The 19,862-nt window shown below is 43.2% G+C and overlaps 1 protein-coding gene across 10 annotated transcripts in view; it reads left to right on the forward strand.

Moving 5' to 3' along the window:
- The window catches only part of TNS1 (tensin 1), a 390,644-nt gene that overhangs the window by 181,039 nt on the left and 189,743 nt on the right, over nt 1-19,862 (forward strand). Inside the window, exons 1-2 of one of the 10 annotated variants that reach the window (XM_054971396.1) lie at nt 7,540-7,880; nt 18,608-18,740. The exons of 8 other annotated variants lie outside the window; for them this stretch is intronic. Coding sequence is in view for 1 of the 2 variants with exons in the window: in XM_054971395.1 (XP_054827370.1) it covers nt 7,854-7,880 (27 nt within the window). In the remaining variant the exon portion in view is untranslated. Of the gene's footprint in view, nt 1-7,539; nt 7,881-18,607; nt 18,741-19,862 lie in introns of those variants that run through there. One more of the 10 variants, XM_054971395.1, reaches the window with a different exon arrangement.

Below are 19,862 nucleotides of genomic sequence, written 5' to 3' on the forward strand. Positions count from 1 at the left end.
GCATTTGGATCAATGGACCACCACTTGAAGATCCTTTTCTAGCCAATGATCTGGCAGAAAAATTCCTTCCAAGTGATAGTTATTAGTCAGACTCTATGCATGAGCAATGGCCATGGGCTATATGTTCTAAAAGGAAAGATTGTGTCCCCTCTAAAATAGGTGAGGAGGATCTTTAAAACTTCAGTATCATCAGTCCATGTCAATAATATATAAGATCCTCATTGCCAGCAGGGAGTTGGACACTTAGCATGTTGAAGAAATCAGGTCAAAAACAATGTATCTGTTCTGGGCATGTCTTTCATCTCATGGACGTTTCTGCACAGAAGGGAGGGGAAATTGAAAAACAGAGGCAAAGCAGTCTGATCACAAACAGAAAGTGTACAGGGGAGCTGAAGAAGAGCAGGCTGGAGAAGAGGGAGTAGTGGATGTTTATTCATCTGACCATTAACACTTTGTTCTTCCAAAGTGTTTTTTGGCTTTCTTCGCCAGTGAGAGCTCGTTCTGGTATGTCACTTCTCCTTAGGAATTGGCTTACAAAGTCACTCTGCCATAATTGGGTACCTTGCATGGAATTGTTGTCTTGCAGGCTCTTCTATCCAAGCTGCAATCTTCTGTAAGCTGTCATGGATGAAGCCAGGAACAGCAGCAAATCCCTTCAGACTTAACTTGATTTTGAATTTTTCCCTTCTTTCTTCTTTTGTTTGAAACATTTGGCGGCTCCAGCTTTTTTGAAGCAACCGTCTCAAGTGCCCCTAATGTACAAACCACAACTGGATCCAGATGTGCAATAAAGTGCAGTGTAGGGTTGGGAAGAGGGGGAGGCACCCGGAAAGCTTGACTCATCAAGGGCTGGCAGTGTTTTGAGAGGTAGGTTCTGGTGAGGGAGGTATGCGTGGGGAAACCGTGATGCATATGGAGTCACTCCCCTTGAGCTGACGGAATTTTTTTTAAAAAAGGTAAAAGAAGAATTAGTCCCAGAAGCAAAGGAGAGACAAGGTCCTGCACTATTCTTCCAGAGAACAGCCCTTGAAGGAAGTGTCCAGCTTCCCAAATGGTTAGTTTTCCGGCTGCTCTGGGGAATCTTCCAGTTGCATGGATTTCATTGCTTGTTCATTCATACTTACATTTTGCTGGCATTTACTGTGAATAAGTGAATGCAAATATTAATCCCTGGGTCAAACATGGAGCCGTATAGTAGTGATAGCTAAGGAGAATCAGGTTTGTCTAAGAAAGGAACATTGCTTTCTATAATTCTGGTCAGTGCAGAGAGCCCTGTGCAGCTTGGTACAGTTTTCTGTATTGGACCACTGAACATGACACTACGATCAGCAAACTGTCACTCAATTTCACATCTGTTTTTACACAAACAAGAACATAAGAAGAATCCTGTTGAGTCAGACCAGTGGTCCATCTAGTCCAGCATCTTGTCTCACACAGTGGCCAATCAGTTACTTTGGAGGGCCAACAACAGGGCATAGAGGCCAAGGCCTTCTCCGAAGTTTTTCCCCCTGGCACCAGTATTCAGAGGTTTACTGTCTCTGAATGTGGAGGTTCCCTTTAGTCACCATGGCTAGTAGCCACTGATAGACTTATCCTCTACGCCTCTGTCTAATCCCCTTTTAAACCTGTCCATGCCTGCGACCATTACTACACCTCCTGGCAACAAATGAGTGATTTTAATCACTCATTGCATCAAGATGTGTTTGGATGCTCTTGAATTCTAGGGTTTTTTGGAGAGTGAGAAAAAATTCTCTCTACTCTCTCTATCCTGTGCATAATTTTAGAAACCTCTATCATGTCCCTCCTTAATTGTCTCTTTTCTAAACTGAATAGTCCCAGACTTTTCAGACTTTCCACATAGAAAAGGTGCTCCAATCCCCTAATCACCTTGGTTGCCCTCTTCTGTGCTTTTTCCAGCTCTGCAACATGCTTTCTGAGATATGGTGACCAGAATTGCATGCAGTATTCCAGGAGTCTGCACCATAACAACAATAACAACAATGGTTGTTGTGGGTTTTCCGGGCTGTATTGCCGTGGTCTTGGCATTGTAGTTCCTGACGTTTCGCCAGCAGCTGTGGCTGGCATCTTCAGAGGTGTAGCACCAAAAGACAGAGATCTCTCAGTGTCACAGTGTGGAAAAGATGTAGGTCATTTGTATCTACTCAGGAGGGGTGGGGTTGAGCTGAGTCATCCTGTAAGAGTTTCCCAGGGTGTGGAATGCTAATGGTGGGAGGCTTCACTGTATCCTGAGGAGGTTCTTTTGCATATGGATTGGTACTTGATGTGCTAATCTTCTCTGCAGGGCTATTGTCGGGTATAGAGTGTTTTGTTAGCCTGGTGTTTTTCAGAACTGGAAACCATGCTCTGTTCATTCTTAAGGTTTCTTCTTTCCTGTTGAAGTTTTGCTTATGCTTGTGAATTTCAATGGCTTCCCTGTGCAGTCTGACAAAGTAGTTGGAAGTGTTGTCCAGTATTTTGGTGTCCTGGAATAAGATACTGTGCCCTGTTTGCGTTAGGCTATGTTCAGCCACTGCTGATTTTTCAGGTTGTCCAAGTCTGCAGTGTCTTTCATGTTCTTTTAGTCTTGTCTGGATGCTACGCTTTGTGGTCCCGATGTAAACTTGTCCACAGCTGCAGGGTATACGGTATACTCCTGCAGAGGTGAGGGGGTCTCTACTGTCTTTTGCTGATCGTAGCATCTGTTGTATTTTTCGGCTGGGTCTGAACACTGCTTGAAGGTTATGCTTTTTCATAAGCTTTCCCATCTGATCAGTAATTCCTTTGATATATGGCAAAAACACTTTTCCTGTAGGAGACTGTTTTTCCTTGGTTGTTTGATTCATCCTGGGTTTGATTGCTCTTCGGATTTCATTTCTGGAGTAGCCATTTGCCTGAAGTGCGTGGTTTAGATGATTAATTTCCTCATTGAGAAAGTGCGGCTCACATATCCGTCTTGCACGATCCACTAATGTTTTCATTATGCCTCTTTTCTGTCGGGGGTGGTGATTGGAGTTTTTCTGTAAGTACTGATCTGTGTGAGTTGGTTTCCTGTAGACCTTGTGACCTAACTGAAAGTTTGCTTTGCAGATGACCAAGGTATCCAGGAATGGGAGTTTCCCCTCGATTTCTTTCTCCATTGTGAATTGTATGTTCAGAACCTCCTCAGGATACAGTGAAGCCTCCCGCCATTAGCATTCCACACCCTGGGAAACTCTTACAGGATGACTCAGCTCAACCCCACCCCTCCTGAGTAGATACAAATGACCTACATCTTTTCCACACTGTGACACTGAGAGATCTCTGTCTTTTGGTGCTACACCTCTGAAGATGCCAGCCACAGCTGCTGGCGAAACATCAGGAACTACAATGCCAAGACCACGGCAATACAGCCCGGAAAACCCACAACAACCATCGTTCTCCGGCCGTGAAAGCCTTCGACAATACAATAACAACAATATTCAATTTATGTACTGCCCTTCAGGACAATTTAACACCCACTCAGAGCAGTTTACAAAATATGTCATTATTATCCCCACAACAACATACACCCTGTGAGGTGGGTGGGGCTGAGAGAGCTCCTAGAAGCTGTGCCTGACCCAAGGTCACCCAGCTGGCTTCAAGTAGAGGAATGGGGAATCAAACCCAGTTCTCCAAATTAGAGTCCCGTGCTCTTAACCACTACACCAAACTGGCTCTGTACAGGGGGATTATAATACAATGCATTTTCTAATAACCCCCACCATAGAGTTTGGCTTTTTCACTGCTGCAGTGCACAGGATTGGCCCTTTTATTATTGAGCTATCCACTATGACCCCAAAATCTCTCCTTCTCAGTTTCAACAAGATCAGACCTCGTTACCATATACTTTAAGTTATTCTAATGTGCATCACCGAAGGGTCTGGTTACACGTGCTAATCTTGAGTGTAATTGGGGGAAACCTTAACTCAACTTGAGGTTAATGTGTGACTGCACTCACCTTCAGAATGGTTTGGAGGAAGAGAAAAAGGCTCCTTCGAGTGTGCATGGAGGCAGGAGAGGCTTTGTTGTCCCTGCTTTCCACCCAATGCACTTTCATGGGGAGGACGGACTGTTTCCCTTACTAACCATTCCATGCATCTCTTGGGCGTACATGAAGAAAAGTGAGAAAAAGAAAGAGCCCCCCCCCCCGGTTCTTTCCTTTCTGTGAAAGCACACTGGGTGGAAAGCAGGGACAGACAAAGCCTCTCCTGCCACTGCACACAGGCATTGTTTCTCTTCCCTCAAACCATTTTGAAAGTGAGTGCGGTCACAGGTTAAATTTGAGTTGAGTTAGGCCTTCATTTGCCACTTGGTTACCCATTTCACCCAATTTGTGGAGATCCTCCTGGAGCTCTTCACAGTTGGTGGCTTTCACCACCCTGTGCTCGCCCCAAGTTCTAGATTATTTATGAACAAATTAAGTACCACTGGCCCCAATATTGATCCTTGTGGGACCCCAGTGCTTGCTTTCATTCATTGCAAGAACTGTCCATGTAGTTCTGCTCTTTGCTGCCTGTCGTTTAACCAATTTTTAATCTGTAAGAGGACTCGTCCTTTTATCCCACAACCACTGAACTTACCTAGGAGGCTTTGGTTAATTACCTACTGAAAGCCTTTCAAAATACCAAGTATATAATGTCTACTGGGTCACTGTTATCTGCTGTTCACTTTCTCTTCTTACCAGAAGTTTGGTAAGGCAGCACTTCCCTTTGTAGAAGCCGTGCTGATTTTCCTTCAGCGGGCTTTGTTCCTCTATATGCCTAATATTTCTGCTTTTCATTACAGTTTCCATTAATTTGCCTGGGACAGATATTAGGCTAACTGGCCTGTAATTTCCTAGTTCCCTTCTGGACCCAAAATCAGTGTAACATTTGCTATTTTCCAGTCTTCTGGTACAATGGCTGATTTTAGTGATAAGTTATATATATATATATATATATATATATATATATATATATATATATATATATATATATGGGTTAGTAGATCAACAGTCTCACATTTGAGTTCCCCAAGAACTCTTGCGTGCATGCCATCAGGACCTGGAGACTTACTGGTTGGGCTTAAGTAGACATACAGATGGGAGACCCTTGGTATAGGAAAAGAGAGCTTTAAAATCCCTGCCCCCCCCAGCACTTTTACAGACATATAGGTACTATAATCGTGCCAGTATAGTTCTCCCTGTGTGGCATATAACAGCCTTGTGTGTATATGATTGAAACTATAAAAATGGCCCCTCCCACCCCACAGGAGCCCCAATCCAATTTTGGGCCTCCTTGCAGCTGCTATTTTCAGTGTGCAAAACTGCAGATCATTTCATTGATAGCCTGTTGTTTTATTTTCTTTACTCTGCAGTATACAGCCAGCCTTGGTTCAAGATTTCAGTAAGCACAAACAATCTGGGGGGTTCACAGAAATCTTATCACAAGTGCAGCTGTGTGAGCTCTTTGCTTAGATTAAAGCATTACGTTTAATGCTAGAAGTAAGAAGAATGATAAAAAAACGTTTACAATGACAATATTTTTTGGTTGCAAATTGATTGGGGCACTCCTTGCTTGACCTCTGTGGCTTTTGTTGGCAACCTCCTTCTTTTTGTACAGTCATCCTGACCTCAACATGCTGACATAACTGTGTCAGTACAGATGTCTTGGCTTCACTACTGTCTCCTCTCAGAGCTGTGAGAGGCTAAACGGTGGCCAACAAGGCACCTCTGCAGGCTACATCTTTCCTTTTTTGTTGATTTTTAGTAGCCAAGAGAGCAAGGGAAACTTCCTGTGCTGTAAGTGGCAGCTTGCAGCTCTGAATGTAGTATTCAGGGGCCTCTTTGGTTGGGGGACAGATTGTGGCTGGTATGGCTAGTTTATGGCCAGCATAAAGAAGAAGCTAAAAATGGGAGCTAGTGAAACATTTAAGCACCCTCTCACCCTCTCATTGCTCTGCTCCAAATCCCTAGCCCCTCAGATTACTCTTATTGTAATTTCAGACTGCTTTACTGTGTAGTAATATTCCGAAATAAGAGGACTTTTGAAACTGGACTGGCGTCCATGAAAATGAGGAGTAATAAATTCTTTTAATATGTTGGAGTCTTAGAGGTTTTGACATGAAGTTGTGAGAAAGTGTCTGGAACACTAGGAAGATACAGGTTTTTTTGGGTATATATAGAAAATAGTGTAACAGGCTTGGCCTCATCACGGTGGCTCAGTCTGTCCCACATGACAGAATGGTGAGGGTTCTCAGCTGTTGTAGCTGTCCCCCTCAGTGGTCCTTAATGGCTTGTGAGGAGATGATATGCCTTCCTCTCAGCTGAAAGGAGTGAGCAGGTGACTGTCTGTGTGAAAAGGAAGCACTGTTTTAGAGGCTGAAAGGAACACAGAGAAGCAGATGGCCACTGCTGCAGTTAACTGAAGAACTCTGGGGATGTGGGGCTTTCTGCTTAGGGATCTGATGTAGGGAAGTGGAGTTGCTTCTCTGTCGGGGTGCCTCTGTGCCTCCACCTCCACTATATAGAGTGGTGTAGTGACTAGAGTGGCAGACCGAGATTTGGGAGTTTGTTTCTATGCTCTGCCATGGGAACTTGCTGAGTGACCTTGGAGCAGTCACAGATTTTCATTCTAAACTACCTCACAGGGTTTGTTTTGAGGGAAAAATGAAGGACATGAGAATGATGTAAGCTGCTTTGGGTTCCCTATGGGGAGAAAGGCAGAATATAAATGAAATAAAAAAAGATTGTAAGCAGAGCAAATACTAAGTGAAGCTACACATCTCTGTTTCTTCCACATCTATAGGGCACCACCCCAGTAAAGGATAGCCTGTGGAGCTTCTCACTGCTCAGAGAAGTGAGATGTGCCTGACAAAGCATTTTAATGGCATGATTTGTGGGGAGCCTATGGATCTGGTATGTGTACATGTATATGCACACATTTCTGTGGATCTCCAAAACTTTGGGAAGAGTTTATTCCATGGTTCTGTATAGAAACTGAGATCTTTTGTAAGGGGCTGCATTGGAATCTCAAGGTTATAGAACTTTTTGCAGAACTGGAGATTTCTATCCAGAGACTGGTTCTGTGGAGATACACATTTCTAAAATGAAATGTGTCATATAAAAGGCAGAGTGAGAGAGCCCCAGGGGACAGGCCCCCTAGTACCTCCAGTTTTGCCTCAGAGCAGTGGCATGGCAGACATGCCAAATTTTCCAGTCCTGGGTCTGGGCAGGCTGATAAGACTTAAGCAGGCAGCCAGTTTGCACAGGGCTGTCCGAGTGTTTTATTTCACTCCCTCTCTGATCCATTGCTGCTTCCAGCACTGATTCTTCATACAGGCTGGCTTATGGATGCCATGCCCTTTAAAGCTGAAGGAGGAAAAAAGAGCCCCACACAGCTAGTGGTGTTGTTTTTGGGCGTGTGCAATGTTGTACTTGGACAGCGATGCATTGGGGGGGAGAGGCTGTGCTAATAAGGTGGAGATTGGGAAGGAAAATCCCTTTCGAGTCAGTCCTGAAAGCTTTTTCCTCTCAGCTTGATCACTGCACACTGCTCTCTCTCAACTCACTGCCCCCAGAAAGCCTCAGGCAAACAGGTCTGCCTCCCCCTTTTACTGATGTCTGAATCCAGGACCTTGGCTTCTCTCCATCTTCCACAGGAGACTGTAGAACTTCTTTCCTTCTGCCAGCTTTGACTAGCACCATCTGCACTGGGTAACTTTTGCGCAGACAATTGCTGATTCTTGTTTGCTTCGAAAGAGAGAGAAGCTAACTGAGGTGAGGCCAAGAGTTTCCTGTTCCTTGGATATAGTAATCATCGTGGAGGCACAATTTAAAAATAAACCAGCCCAGCAGGATGGATTTTGGAAGCGTAATGAACCAGGTACTGTTCATTTGTCCAAGGGGGAAAAAAATCTTCTGATTGAATAGGGAAGGAAGTGGCAATAGAAAGGGAGGGTGTTGTTAAAAATGAGTCAAGAATTGTGAAATGATGGCAATTTCTAAAAATATTTTTCTGGGGAAGTAGGGGAGAGAATTTGGATTTGTGAGGGCAGGGTTGGCAGGAAGATACAGATTGAGCTAAATGTATTCTCACCTTGAGAATGAATAGCCTAACCTCATTGCTTGAGAAGGCAATGTGCTATGGAAGCAGCAGTTTTGTTAAAGAATTGAGCTGTGTTTTGTTCCCTTAATTAATTTTTGGCTACACAAGCTGTGCATTCCCTTAGTTTTGTTAGGATGGCGTATCTTTCCTTTCGTATGTAAGGGAGATTGTCCCTCTTTCTGCACCCATAAATGCCATTACCATAAATGCCATAAATACCCAAGAGAACAACAGACCATTTTTGATGGGACAGTTTCAGCTTAAGTAGCTGCAGGCAGGACAAGAATCTGAAGAGTGTATGCAAGGAAACTTTGCTTCTGTACCTGTTGGTACAATAGCTGGGCAGACTGGATGGAGATAAGTAATTTGGAAGGACATGCAAGGCTTGGCGGCAGGCAGAGAGCTGTATCTCCAATCCATCAACAGCAATGTGCAGCTTTCATTAGGAAAGGAAGGGAATTATTCTTCCTGCTCTCCAGTTTAGGGTGCTAATGGCTAGAACTCTCTTTCCATTTCAGACATTAGGGAAATTAATTCCAGAAGTAGTTGTAGTTTGATGCATGCTGAGGCTATTTTGTAGCACAGAGTTCAAAAGCATGGGATGCAGAAATCCAAGGGGTCTTTTTTCTCCCTAAGATGGCAGAAATCCATGTGTCTCAGAATCTCTAGTTCAAGAGAGATATGACACTGCTTAGGACCAGGGAGAGTGTTAAACTAAAGCTGCAATGAGCTTGGCTTGGTTTTGCACTCTGGGCAGAGTTTTCAGCACAGATGGATTTAGGCTTGGTCCATGTTCTGTTCTTTGAAAAAGGAAACAGTCCTTGCAAGCCTGGAAATAGATGCGTCATCTAACAAAGAAAGCAAAACAAAGGCCACTGTCGGAAGCTATTAATGACCAGCCAGAGGCTGCAGAAATCAACAACCTCTAGGCAGAATATGCACAGTACATGATATCAAAAGAAGTTAATGTTAAGATAGTCTTGGGGCACTTGGAAGAGAAGAAGCATAGTTTGCAGGAAGAGATCCTGGAAGTTCGAACTAAACCTGGGCAGTGAAGGGGACCTTTTCTGATGGACCCTGAGCTTGGATGTGTATGTCACCAATGCACGTGTATGTCCCTAGTGGGCTAGAGCAGTCGGTTTACTGAATCTGGAGGCCTAGCTTCACCAAGCCTAATCGAATATATAGGAACTGAAACGTTACAGGGTTGAAAGTTCCACTGAAACATGTAAGTGAACACAACTCCCCAAATGGTGGCCATGCGAAAATCCCATTGAACTAAATGGGTATTCAGTATCTATATGGTAAAGTTAGAAGCATATTTGACTTTGTCCAGATTGATTCCAGTTTGTTTAGGGTCAGAATGCAGCATGACATGATTGGAGGAAAACTGATGCACTAGTTTTACATTGTGGATCTAATTCAACTCTAATCAGGTAGTGGATGAGGATATATATCCCAAATCTGCATCCAAAAGTTCACCAGTGAGACTTGGGTAAGCATTTGGAAGGAATCACAAGATAAGCTTAAAAAAAAAACTTTAGTGCTGAAAATAGTCAGCCAGTTCTGTTCTCATGTATATCAGAAATTCAGAATTTTAATGTCCCCTGTATGCTAACAAGCGTGTCTAGATTCCATTTTTGAAGAGAAGACCAACTTTGACATCTTGATAGCACATAGGTACAGTTGGAAGGTGATCCAATTTTAGCAACAAATATATACAGTTACAGTTGAAGGGAATGGGCTGTGTAAACTAATCTAACCCATAATCCTTTCATAAACCCTTTTAGATGTATTCATTTTGGTTGAAAGGCTGTTCTTATATGACACCTGCTCATGAAGCTAATCTTTTGCATAGACGGAATGCCATTCACTTTAATAGTCCCATTGAATTCAATGGACTTAGAAGGATGTAATTCTGTTGTAGGGTGGCACTGCTAGAAACTGCAATGCAGGCAAAACCCAAACTTGGGTTTTCCAATTTTCTTGCATTGGGCTGAAAAGGGGAAAATGGGCCAAAGAGTTATGTTTCCTTTAAACAAATCTGCTTTGGAAATTAAAGCAGAGCAGTTGGTGCATTGTTTTGTGGAAGGGTGTAACATTAATAAGACTTCCTGGGGCTGGTGGAGCTCTTTGAGAAGTTCCAAGTTTCTGTTCCCTTACTTAGGATGTCATAATTCTCTACTTGTTTGGGCTGCAGTTTTAAGTCTCCTGCGCCCATCCTGTACCAACCCCCTTCCAGCCACTGCTATCTGCCCTGTGCCTGATAAGTATTTCCTCTGTGTTTGTTTACATGTCAACATCAAGACTTTGACGTGAGAATAAGTTAGGGCCGTGAGTATGTGAAGGTACAGTAAACAACTGGAACTGGCAGAGATATCATATCATAGAGGTATTGGACAGAAAGGAATCTCATTATCCTGCTAGAACAGTGGTATTCTACCTTTCCAGATTTGGGACCTGCTGAGCTTGGGACCCGATAAGTATCAAGCATGTGATGAAAGTCAATAAAAGGAAGGCCAGGGGTATGCTCTTACCAGTGTCCAAACTGTGAGTGTGAGCAGCAGACCAAGAAAGGAGGGAATAGGAAGCACAAACCAAACACCAGGATTGTATACCATAGTGAGGAAGCCAAAGGTCAGAGTCATGGAGGAATCCTTTCTACCAAGTAATCTTGCTGCTTCATGCTGTTGTTCTTCTGAGCATGTGTACAAAGAGAGGCAGGAGGTGTGGCACCTTGCTCAGCATGAACCTTTCAAAAAGCAGCAACAAATGTTCGCTATCTAGGTGCATGTGGCCCACCTATTGAAGGTCATGGACCCAGGACACCAGGTGCCAAAGCAAGCTATATGCTGACAACCTTTCAGGGACAGAGATGCTGCACTCTCCTGTAGTTTCTTCTGCTGCCGTCTAAGGGTCACTCTAAACATTACTTACTTCGTGAGTTCACCATGGAGCCAATCTGGAGCTGCTGGAGACAAACAGCAGTTCTGGGGAATGGCTTGTATGAAAAAGGTGAACCCAAATGGGCTTAGAAAGCAAGCTGCTGGGGGAGGGAAAGTTCCTGCCTTTTTCGCAAGCGTTTTTCCCTGTGCAAAACCAAGGTGGGGGGAAGGGGGTCCCATTTCTGCTGCTGCACATGCACACAATACATCAATGTATTGATGAAATGGGAAAACTCCCCGTCCCCCTTGACGCACTTTTTGCACGGTTGGCTCTAGGGCTTTTTTCCTGAGAAAAGAGGTGGTGGAACTCAGTGAGTTGCCAGCGCAGGGGGCAACTCTTGGTGGGAGGTGGTGCCCCTGGTACCACATGTGCACGCGCAAAGTGCACACATGCTCCCAGGGCCTATGACATCACTTTGGATCAGCTGGAACAAGGGGGGAGTTTTTAAAAGTTTAAATCACCTTCGGTGAAACTGGTCACATGGCTGGTGGCCCCGCCCCCTGATCTCCAGACAGAGGGAAGTTTAGATTGCCCTCTACGCCACTTCAGCAGCACAGAGGGCAATCTGAACTCCCCTCTGTCTGGAGATCAGGGGGCGGGGCCACCAGCCATGTGACCATTTTCAAGAGGTTCTGGAACTCCATTCCACCGCGTTCCAGCTGAAAAAAAGCCCTGGTTGGCTCCATGGCAAACTCATGAAGGAAGTAATATCTAAAGTGACTCTAAGTGCTGCTCATAGCATTTTAATCAGGGATGCACATATTTGATGGTTTTACAGGTAAGCAGTGCAGGACTTGAGTAGAATTTGCTTTTGGAAGACTGTGAGTGCTCTTTCTTTCTCTTTTTGAAGTTCTTAGTCCTCATAACTTCAGAGAAAAATTTCTATCCCTCTTAAAACTGAAAAAGAAAAAAGTTATCCTTTCTGATCATTAATGTCTGCAGAATGCTCAGAAACCAAGGGGGACTTTAGTCTAAGCTTTGCAATTTCTGGTCCATTTTCTCTTTCCTTACTCACCTTTCCCTCCTTCCTTGCTATCCATTGCCACAGTCCTTGCCAAAAACATTCTGAGTATTGTATTCCGAACAAACAGTACAGTTTAGGTTAAGATATAGACATATCCATGTTTCCAGACTTTTCTGAGCACAGCAGTTGGGTTTCATTTGCATGTAGTCTAAAATTTTGCCTTCATGCAATGAAAACCAGTTCCTTCTTAAGCTACCTTCAGTATCGACAGAGAACAATTGATCTCTGTTCTCAGTCACGTAGTGGAAAATAATTACTTTATACTACTTCCATCTTCTCTTGAGTCTAATTGTAATCATTTCCATCTTCATTTCTTCACAGGGTTGGGGGAAAAATAAACTCTAGGACTTCAGTTTACTTTTAGGTCTCCTTAGATCCTCTCCTACCAGGTATTAGCCATGCCACTGGCTATAGTACTGTGCAGAGGTGGTGGTGATGTGAGGAGATTTTCCTCTGAAGCTGGCCATTATTTTTCAGGTTCTTTCAGTATCTTGGTTCAGATCTAATAAGAGCAACCTGGCCTTTCTCTGTGGTGGAAGTGAGTTTTATGGGCAGTGTGGCCGCACACTGCCAAATGCAATTAGAGAAGTGCTGTGGAGCCAGTTAACTTCTCTATATCCATGAAGATTTGCTCTGAGCAATTGTATATACTGTGGCAATGATTTTGCCATATTTACTCATATACTACACTTACTCTTTTACCTTCTGAAACATTCTCCCTGCACCCCCCACCCCCAGTTCTTTGCCTTTTCTAAATTGTAATCTGCATGTGCATCCTTTTGTTGTTGTCGTCGTGGAAAAGAATACTATTATAGAGCATTGGACTGAACTTGGTTTCCTTCCTAGTTTTACCCAAAGTGGTGCCTGTGAGTGCCATGGCACCCACCACTGTTTCCTGGCATTGACTTGTTTCTTGCCCACCCTTCCTCTTCTCCAAAACCAAAAAGCCAATCCTTGCTTTCCTCCATCTCACTACAGAAGGAGGTGGCACAGAAGATGCCAGTAGGCATCACCTTTGTGTCTGCAGGGAACATCAGTTTCAAATAGCATCATGGGAGGATGCATGACTTTGTACCCTGGAACTTATCATCATTTTGTGCAGTGCCAAATACCTGTTCTTAAAAATCCAAAACTGCCCATAGTTTACAATGCTGGAGTCGTAATCTTAAACTCATTTATGAAGTTAGTCCTCTTGATCATGGGATTTAAAAAAAATGGTTTAATTGCTTTGTCATACTTCAGCCCAGTCCAGGGCAGGCATAGAAGCTCACAATAGTCATGAATTACATATTTAAAAAGGCAAATAGCCAAATATCCATCTAGTCTCACATTCTGTTTCTAATAATGGTCAGACATATAGTGGCCAGTCCTAGAAGCCTACAAACAGAACCCACAGACACCAGCCTTCATCAGCTGACTGCTGTCCAGCATCTGATAATCAGAGACATTCTGCGTCTGAACCTGTTCAGTAACTGCCAGTGATAGACCTATCCTCCTACAATAAAATGGCATGGTGTTGTCAGTCACTCAGTCAGTTAATTCAGAGGCCTGGACCGAGAAAGTTCTCTGTTTCGTCTGGAACGTCTGTAAAAGTGGTGCCAGTTTTACCACCTGAGGCAGCAGCTGAAAAGGCCCTCTCAAGAATCCCACCAGCCTTAGCTCAGCCAGGGCTGGTTTCCATAGTAAGGCCTCCAGCTGATGGATATAAGAAAGATCCTTCAGATACTTTGACCGTATACCATTTAGGACTTTAAAAGTTAAAACCAGCACCTTGTACTGAGCCAGAAGCCCAGTGCAGTCGTAAGAAAACAAGTTGTATATTTTCCAGTAAATTCTACAGTTGCTATGTTTTGTTCTAGCTCAAGCTTCCATAGGCATGTTTACTTATGAAAAAAACCATGCTTAGGAGTGTGTTGTTACTCAGTCTAGCTACAACAGTTCTACGTCACTCTTTCTCTGAGAAACTCAATGTAGTATACATGAGGCTTTTGCCCATTTTACCAACACCGCAATCTTGTAAAGGTTAGGATGAGAAATGTTGCCTGGCTGTTTCCATCTCTATGGTTCATACAGACAAGGATCCATTTTTATTTTAATGACACCACACAAAAGCTTCTGAAAATATAAGCATGGTAGTACCGCATTCATTGTGGCCACTGACACTATTATAGAGAAGTAGTATGGAAACCCTCATGATTTAGGCATGATTCTCTTGCAGCCCGTGCATGCTGTCGCTGTTTCCAACAAAATCTTTTAATGTTTCATCATCAAAAGTACACTATCTATTATGGCCTAATGCTGCCTTCGTTATGAAATCGTTCTCATGGGGCAAGATTTGCATGTATGCACAATCAGATATCCTTCAGTAGAAGGACATATGTTGCCATGCACAGAGTGTGTGTGTGTGCGCGCGCACATGCACATCTGTTCCACCTACACTGTGTGTTACATTTAGCTGTGTTATAATTTTATTGCACATCCCTGGTAGGAACTGAGGGGCTGCCAGGCATGTTGGTTACTGTTTTGGGACTGTCTGGCAAGGCAGTGCTGAGTCACAACATGCGTTCCAGTTGGGTGGATTTCTCATGATTTCTTACCAAGGTTTCCATTAAGGGATATAGATCCAAGGACTCTTCCCAGTGGAAAAGGGAGGAGGTTAGCGATTCAGAGTACACAACAATCCCAGCTGCTGAGCTGTTCCAAGAGTCTGGCATCAGAAAGCTGGACATAGCCTCAGGCTTTCTTGGATGAAGGTCTTGGCAGAATTTCTGGTTCTTGCAAAAAGCAGCACACACCACTGCAGTAGGGTTGAAAACATGCTCTTTTATTATATATATGTTTTGTGTGGGCTGACACGCTGGAGTTCCATTAATTAGACAGGGCCACAGTGCACTGGTCGCTGTTTAGGTACTCAAAAGCAAATCATTGTTCATTCACTGTAGGACTCTCACTGTTCCTGACGTGCAGGAAGTGAGTGGATACCTAGGAGCAATGACAGAAGGATAAAGACCATTTATTTTACTATAGGATCAGTGTACATGGTACAACTCATCATGCGTAAGAGAGCTTGGTTTCTGCCCTGAGAATGTAAATTCAGGAATAGGAGAGACAATGGAGAGGAGGGAGCAGTGAAAATTAAGGGTAACAAGTTATGTTTGGGCAAACAAGAATTAAGCAAAAAACTCCACCATGAAGGCTTATTGTGAACAGTGGCATTGCTACATTGCATATTGTATTTATACACGGGATAATTGACAAGAACTTTCCGGTCACCGGGGTAGGGTGTGGTGGTGGAGAGCAGAAAATTCCACGAGAATAGCCATATCTTTAGCAGTCCTTGGACCTCTTAAGAAGTCAGCTGATATACTGTTGATGTGAACTTTCATTGGAAGCATCCTACTTTTCTGCATTTATTGGAGTAAGAATGTGGTAGGTGCATACAAATATAATGAATGGGGTATCACATTTAAGAAATTGTGGAGAGTCAGCTCAGTAGGATCTAAAGATAACTGGAATTTGAGGTGGGGGGCATTCTGAAGAACAAGCCAAACATGAATGTAGTAGATAATCTCAATGTTTATTGGAGCACAGAATTCAATAATTGGAAACACTTATTGTTCAAGCATTGAGGCTAGAGGTGAATGACCCATGTCAGGCTATTCTTATGAATCTGAGAAATAGCTGATCAAACTTAGTGGAAGGGTAGATGACAGGCACATGGCATCAGCTGTTGCATTGCTTTTTGCTCTGGGCTTTGTGTCTTGGTTACTCCAGATGTAGGACTTGGCTTCATCTGTTTGCATGTGTGAGATGGGTCAAACCTGTCTTTGTTGCAGACATAAATAAGGTTCCCTGAGGCTGTGTGCTGACCTGGAATGAGTGGAGGAAACTGACATGGATTTCCTACTCTCATCTGGAGCAAGGGCTCAGTAAGTTCTTTGCTGGGGGTCAGTGCCTAGGCTTGGGAACTAGGAAGCAGGCCAGGAAGTGAAGCCACAGGGGAAACGTTTTAGCAGGTCAGGTGTGTGTGTGTAACTGAGACCTCACTCACTGCCTTCAGGTGTCAGCTGGTAGTAGCTGCCTGAGATAATCAGAGCTGGTAAATCATTTATCTGGTTAGACAGACATAGCAAAACTTAGAGAAGCTTAGCTGGGAGAGTTAGTACAGAAGGAATTTGATTAGCATATTAATAGTCTAAAATTTACAGGCAATGTCTTTTTTTTAAAAAAAAACCAAAAGTTAAAATTTATACATTTGCTTGTCTGGGTTTGGCTGTTTTCAAGCATGCGTTTTCTTGATCAGGTCTCTATCTAGATAGTTTCCTAAACCCACAAACTTGTAACGGCTTAGTAGACCAGTACCTGCTTTCTCACAATGGGTGGTTGTTGCTGGGGAATGCCTAACTCAGAGTTATCCAATGTTGTTGAACTAGTGGGTGCTTTGGGGTTTTTTAGAACAGGTAGAGGGTGCCAAAACAAAATGGTTTTCATGGGGGGTTTGGTTCAGTCACAAAGCACAGGGAAGTTCCTCACCTTGTTAGGATATTACAAGCCAAACATCCATCCTTCAATGATGGAGGCATCTGTTTTTGAATGGGCGTCTCATGTGGACACAAAGATGATACCTCCTGCAGTCTTCTGGAGTACCTCTAGTGAAGTGAAGGAAAGCCAGGATTGGCTTTTGGGGGGAAATCAGATGGGCTGTAGGAAACACACCGGTGAGCACTGTGGACACCATGTTGGGGATCACTGGTCTAACTACTAGTTAATACTATCTGGGTGGTAATATTTCTTGATTGGATAAGAGTGAAACATACACTACTTTATAGCATATACTGAGTTTTGAAATGCTTAAAATTGTAGCAACAAGAAACTAAATGTGCATTAGACTCGGGGGGGGGGGGTACAGCTCATGATCTGTAAACATACAGCTTTGCAACAAATCCAGAAAAGTTGCCTATCAAAATGTTAACTGGCTCACCTGCCCACAAAGAGCCACGTAAGTCATTGTGGCTTAAAAGAAAAATGAAAAAAAAACATTAGTAAAGGTTCATTATCTGCTACTCAGCTGACAGCAACACTTATCACCTTCTCGCTCCCATTTTGTATAAACATGAGGTCATCTTCTGTGCACAACATATTTGTAGAGGTTGGTGATGGTGGTGACTTTTCTATGTAGTGTTGGTTTTCTATACATGCTCTGGAGGCTCATTTAGAGAAATGATCCAAGCATTAAAGACTATTGGATTGGGAAATGGGACGCAGGCATAGCAGATAGAAGAGGGAAGTGTCAGGATGTCATTTGGTAAATTAGTTTCTTGGCTGTAGTTGGGTCATAAGCCCCATCCTGCCACTTACATTTCAGTCTGGGCATGATAGTGAATGTGTCACAAGATACATTTGAAGGAGCGCTTTGCCATGGACAGGGAACTGGCTGTTGAGGCAGGGATGTGGTTGTCAGCTGACCAGAACAAAAAAATCTGCCTGGTCTGCTCCTCTGCTTTTTAACTTGATGTATAGAAATTAGTAGATGAAACTTTTTCACAACGTAGAATAGATGTTATCAGTGGTTAAATGTCTGCACGTCAAACTGCTTTAAGGCACAGTTGCAGAAGCTCTGGAAAGGTTGGCAACCCTGGGCAGGGCTGCCACAGGTAAGCCTAATTTGTATAAATGCAAGCATGCTCACTTTGAGCCATAGTGGGGATCAAGATTATATGGCCCTGATGGGCTTTCTTGCATATTTTCAAATGAAAAGCTTTTTGAGAGACACAGAGAGAGAGAGAGAGAGAGAGAGATCTCCCACAACTAAGCTATAGATAGATGGCTTTTGCTAGATGGCTTTTGCTTTTTGCTTTCTTAACATGTAATGTTGCTCAGACCACTGTTGGAGACAGGATGCTGGGCTATAGGGACCTTTAGTCCTGCTCTGTCTACCTCTTGTTTAAGATAACTGTGGCATCATTTAGAAGTCCACAAATGTTGCATGTGCACACACAGGATTACCCAGGATGGTGCTCTGATGAAGATTTAGGAAAATAGTTGCTGCAAAATGGCAGGTTTTAGGTCAGGAGATCTTCTGCAGACTTTGAAGCTGGTGGGTGCGAGCCAGTTTTCAGCGTCACCCTCCAGGAGTCCCAAAAGCAATGCTTTGTAAACTTTGCCTTTTTAGGCTTGGGAGCCAACAGCAGCAAACTGAAAGTCAGAGCTAGATTGAAAATCCTCTCCTTATGCAAACGATGAGTGGGAAGCAGCCACTTTCCAATATCTCACACAAAAGGGTGTAGCAGTGATGGCCTTTGGGAAGTATTCAGGAGTTTTGTTATCCTGCTCCTTGCTATGAGCACCAAGCATGCAGAGTTCTGACAGATGCTGAGCAGGATTTATAGATATTGGTTTGTTTTTAGGCTGCAGTATGAAGGCTGGTTCTAACACTAGTGACATGGTCAGATCCTCGGGGCCTTCTGTTCCTACCATTACCACTTCCTATATCAGTGTCTGAAAGAGAACTTCCTTCATTTTTCTTACCTTACAGAGTAAATGCAGACATGATGTGGAGGAGGGCTTCTGTTCTGGAATCATCAGCAAAGCAGAATTTCTCTTCTTGGCAATGGTGATATGAGCCAGAAGGACTTTTGGATGGCTTTGTGTCCCAGGAGAATAGACTAGTAAGTGGGGCTGGTGGATTAGTAAGAATAATAATGAAAGAAAGAAACCAACCAGATTTTTTTTTATTTTAATCTGTTCAAATCTGATCTGGAACAAACAGCAAACTCTAAATATGCAACTTCCTGATGCCATTTGTAATGGTATGACTTAAGTTCAGATTACAGGTTTTAAAGGAGTACTTTTATCAGTGATTCAAGTTGTTAAATAAAGGCCTAGCTGTCCAGAAGGGAGTTGGGATTGCACAGCAGAACAAGGTAGAGCCAGATGGGAACTGAACTCTTGGGAAAGAAGATGGGAGAGATCTGATAGACGCTTAATGGTAGATTTCTGCAGAATCATTGGTCTCGCTTGTATTTCTTGCCCTCTCAAAAGGCACGTATTTGATGAAAAAGGAATGTGGAGGATTTTATAGCTGAAAAACACAAACAAAACATTAACTATGGAAATGCACAACTGCAGGATGTTTGTGGGTTTATTAACAAAGCATTAGTCTTTGATAACATAGATGCAGTTATAGACTATGGATTAAGCAGTGATTCCCAAATGGATGAGTTTGAGCCACTGGTGGAATCATATGAATGTATCCCAGATTTCCAGCAATGAGGAGCTAGTGGTTGCTTATCTGTTTGCATCGATGGGGTCCAAAGAACCTTTTAGGTGTGTTGATGAATATGATAATTATTTCTTTTTGAAATATTTTCTTGCTCTCAGTGATATGTGTTTTTTATCCCTTTCTCATCTGATGATCTTTTAGAATTTGAAATGTTTTTCAAGAGCTGATATCACTGAGGGTGAAGTAGGGTGGGCATGAATGCAGAAGGAGGTTTATAGGGCCTCAGGGCATGTTAGAAAGCACAACTTAAGAGGCCAGCATGAAGAATGATGGAGGTGTGCCAAGAACATCTCACTGTTTTTAATGTTGGAAGTCTGGGTTGTGGCTCCCTTTCAATTTCATAGCCTTTAGCAGACACTTTTGCATATTTTCAAAGCTTTCTAAGATATGAAGGCTAGACATTGGTCTTTTGTTAGGGAAAATGCCAGCTAAGGTCCTTAGGGAATCGAATTCTGGACTGGATAGCAGATGTGGAAGCATGCTGAATATTTAGGAATGTTCCTTGCTT

This window comes from Eublepharis macularius, chromosome 2 (assembly GCF_028583425.1).
Source record: "Eublepharis macularius isolate TG4126 chromosome 2, MPM_Emac_v1.0, whole genome shotgun sequence".
NCBI lineage: Eukaryota > Metazoa > Chordata > Lepidosauria > Squamata > Eublepharidae > Eublepharis > Eublepharis macularius.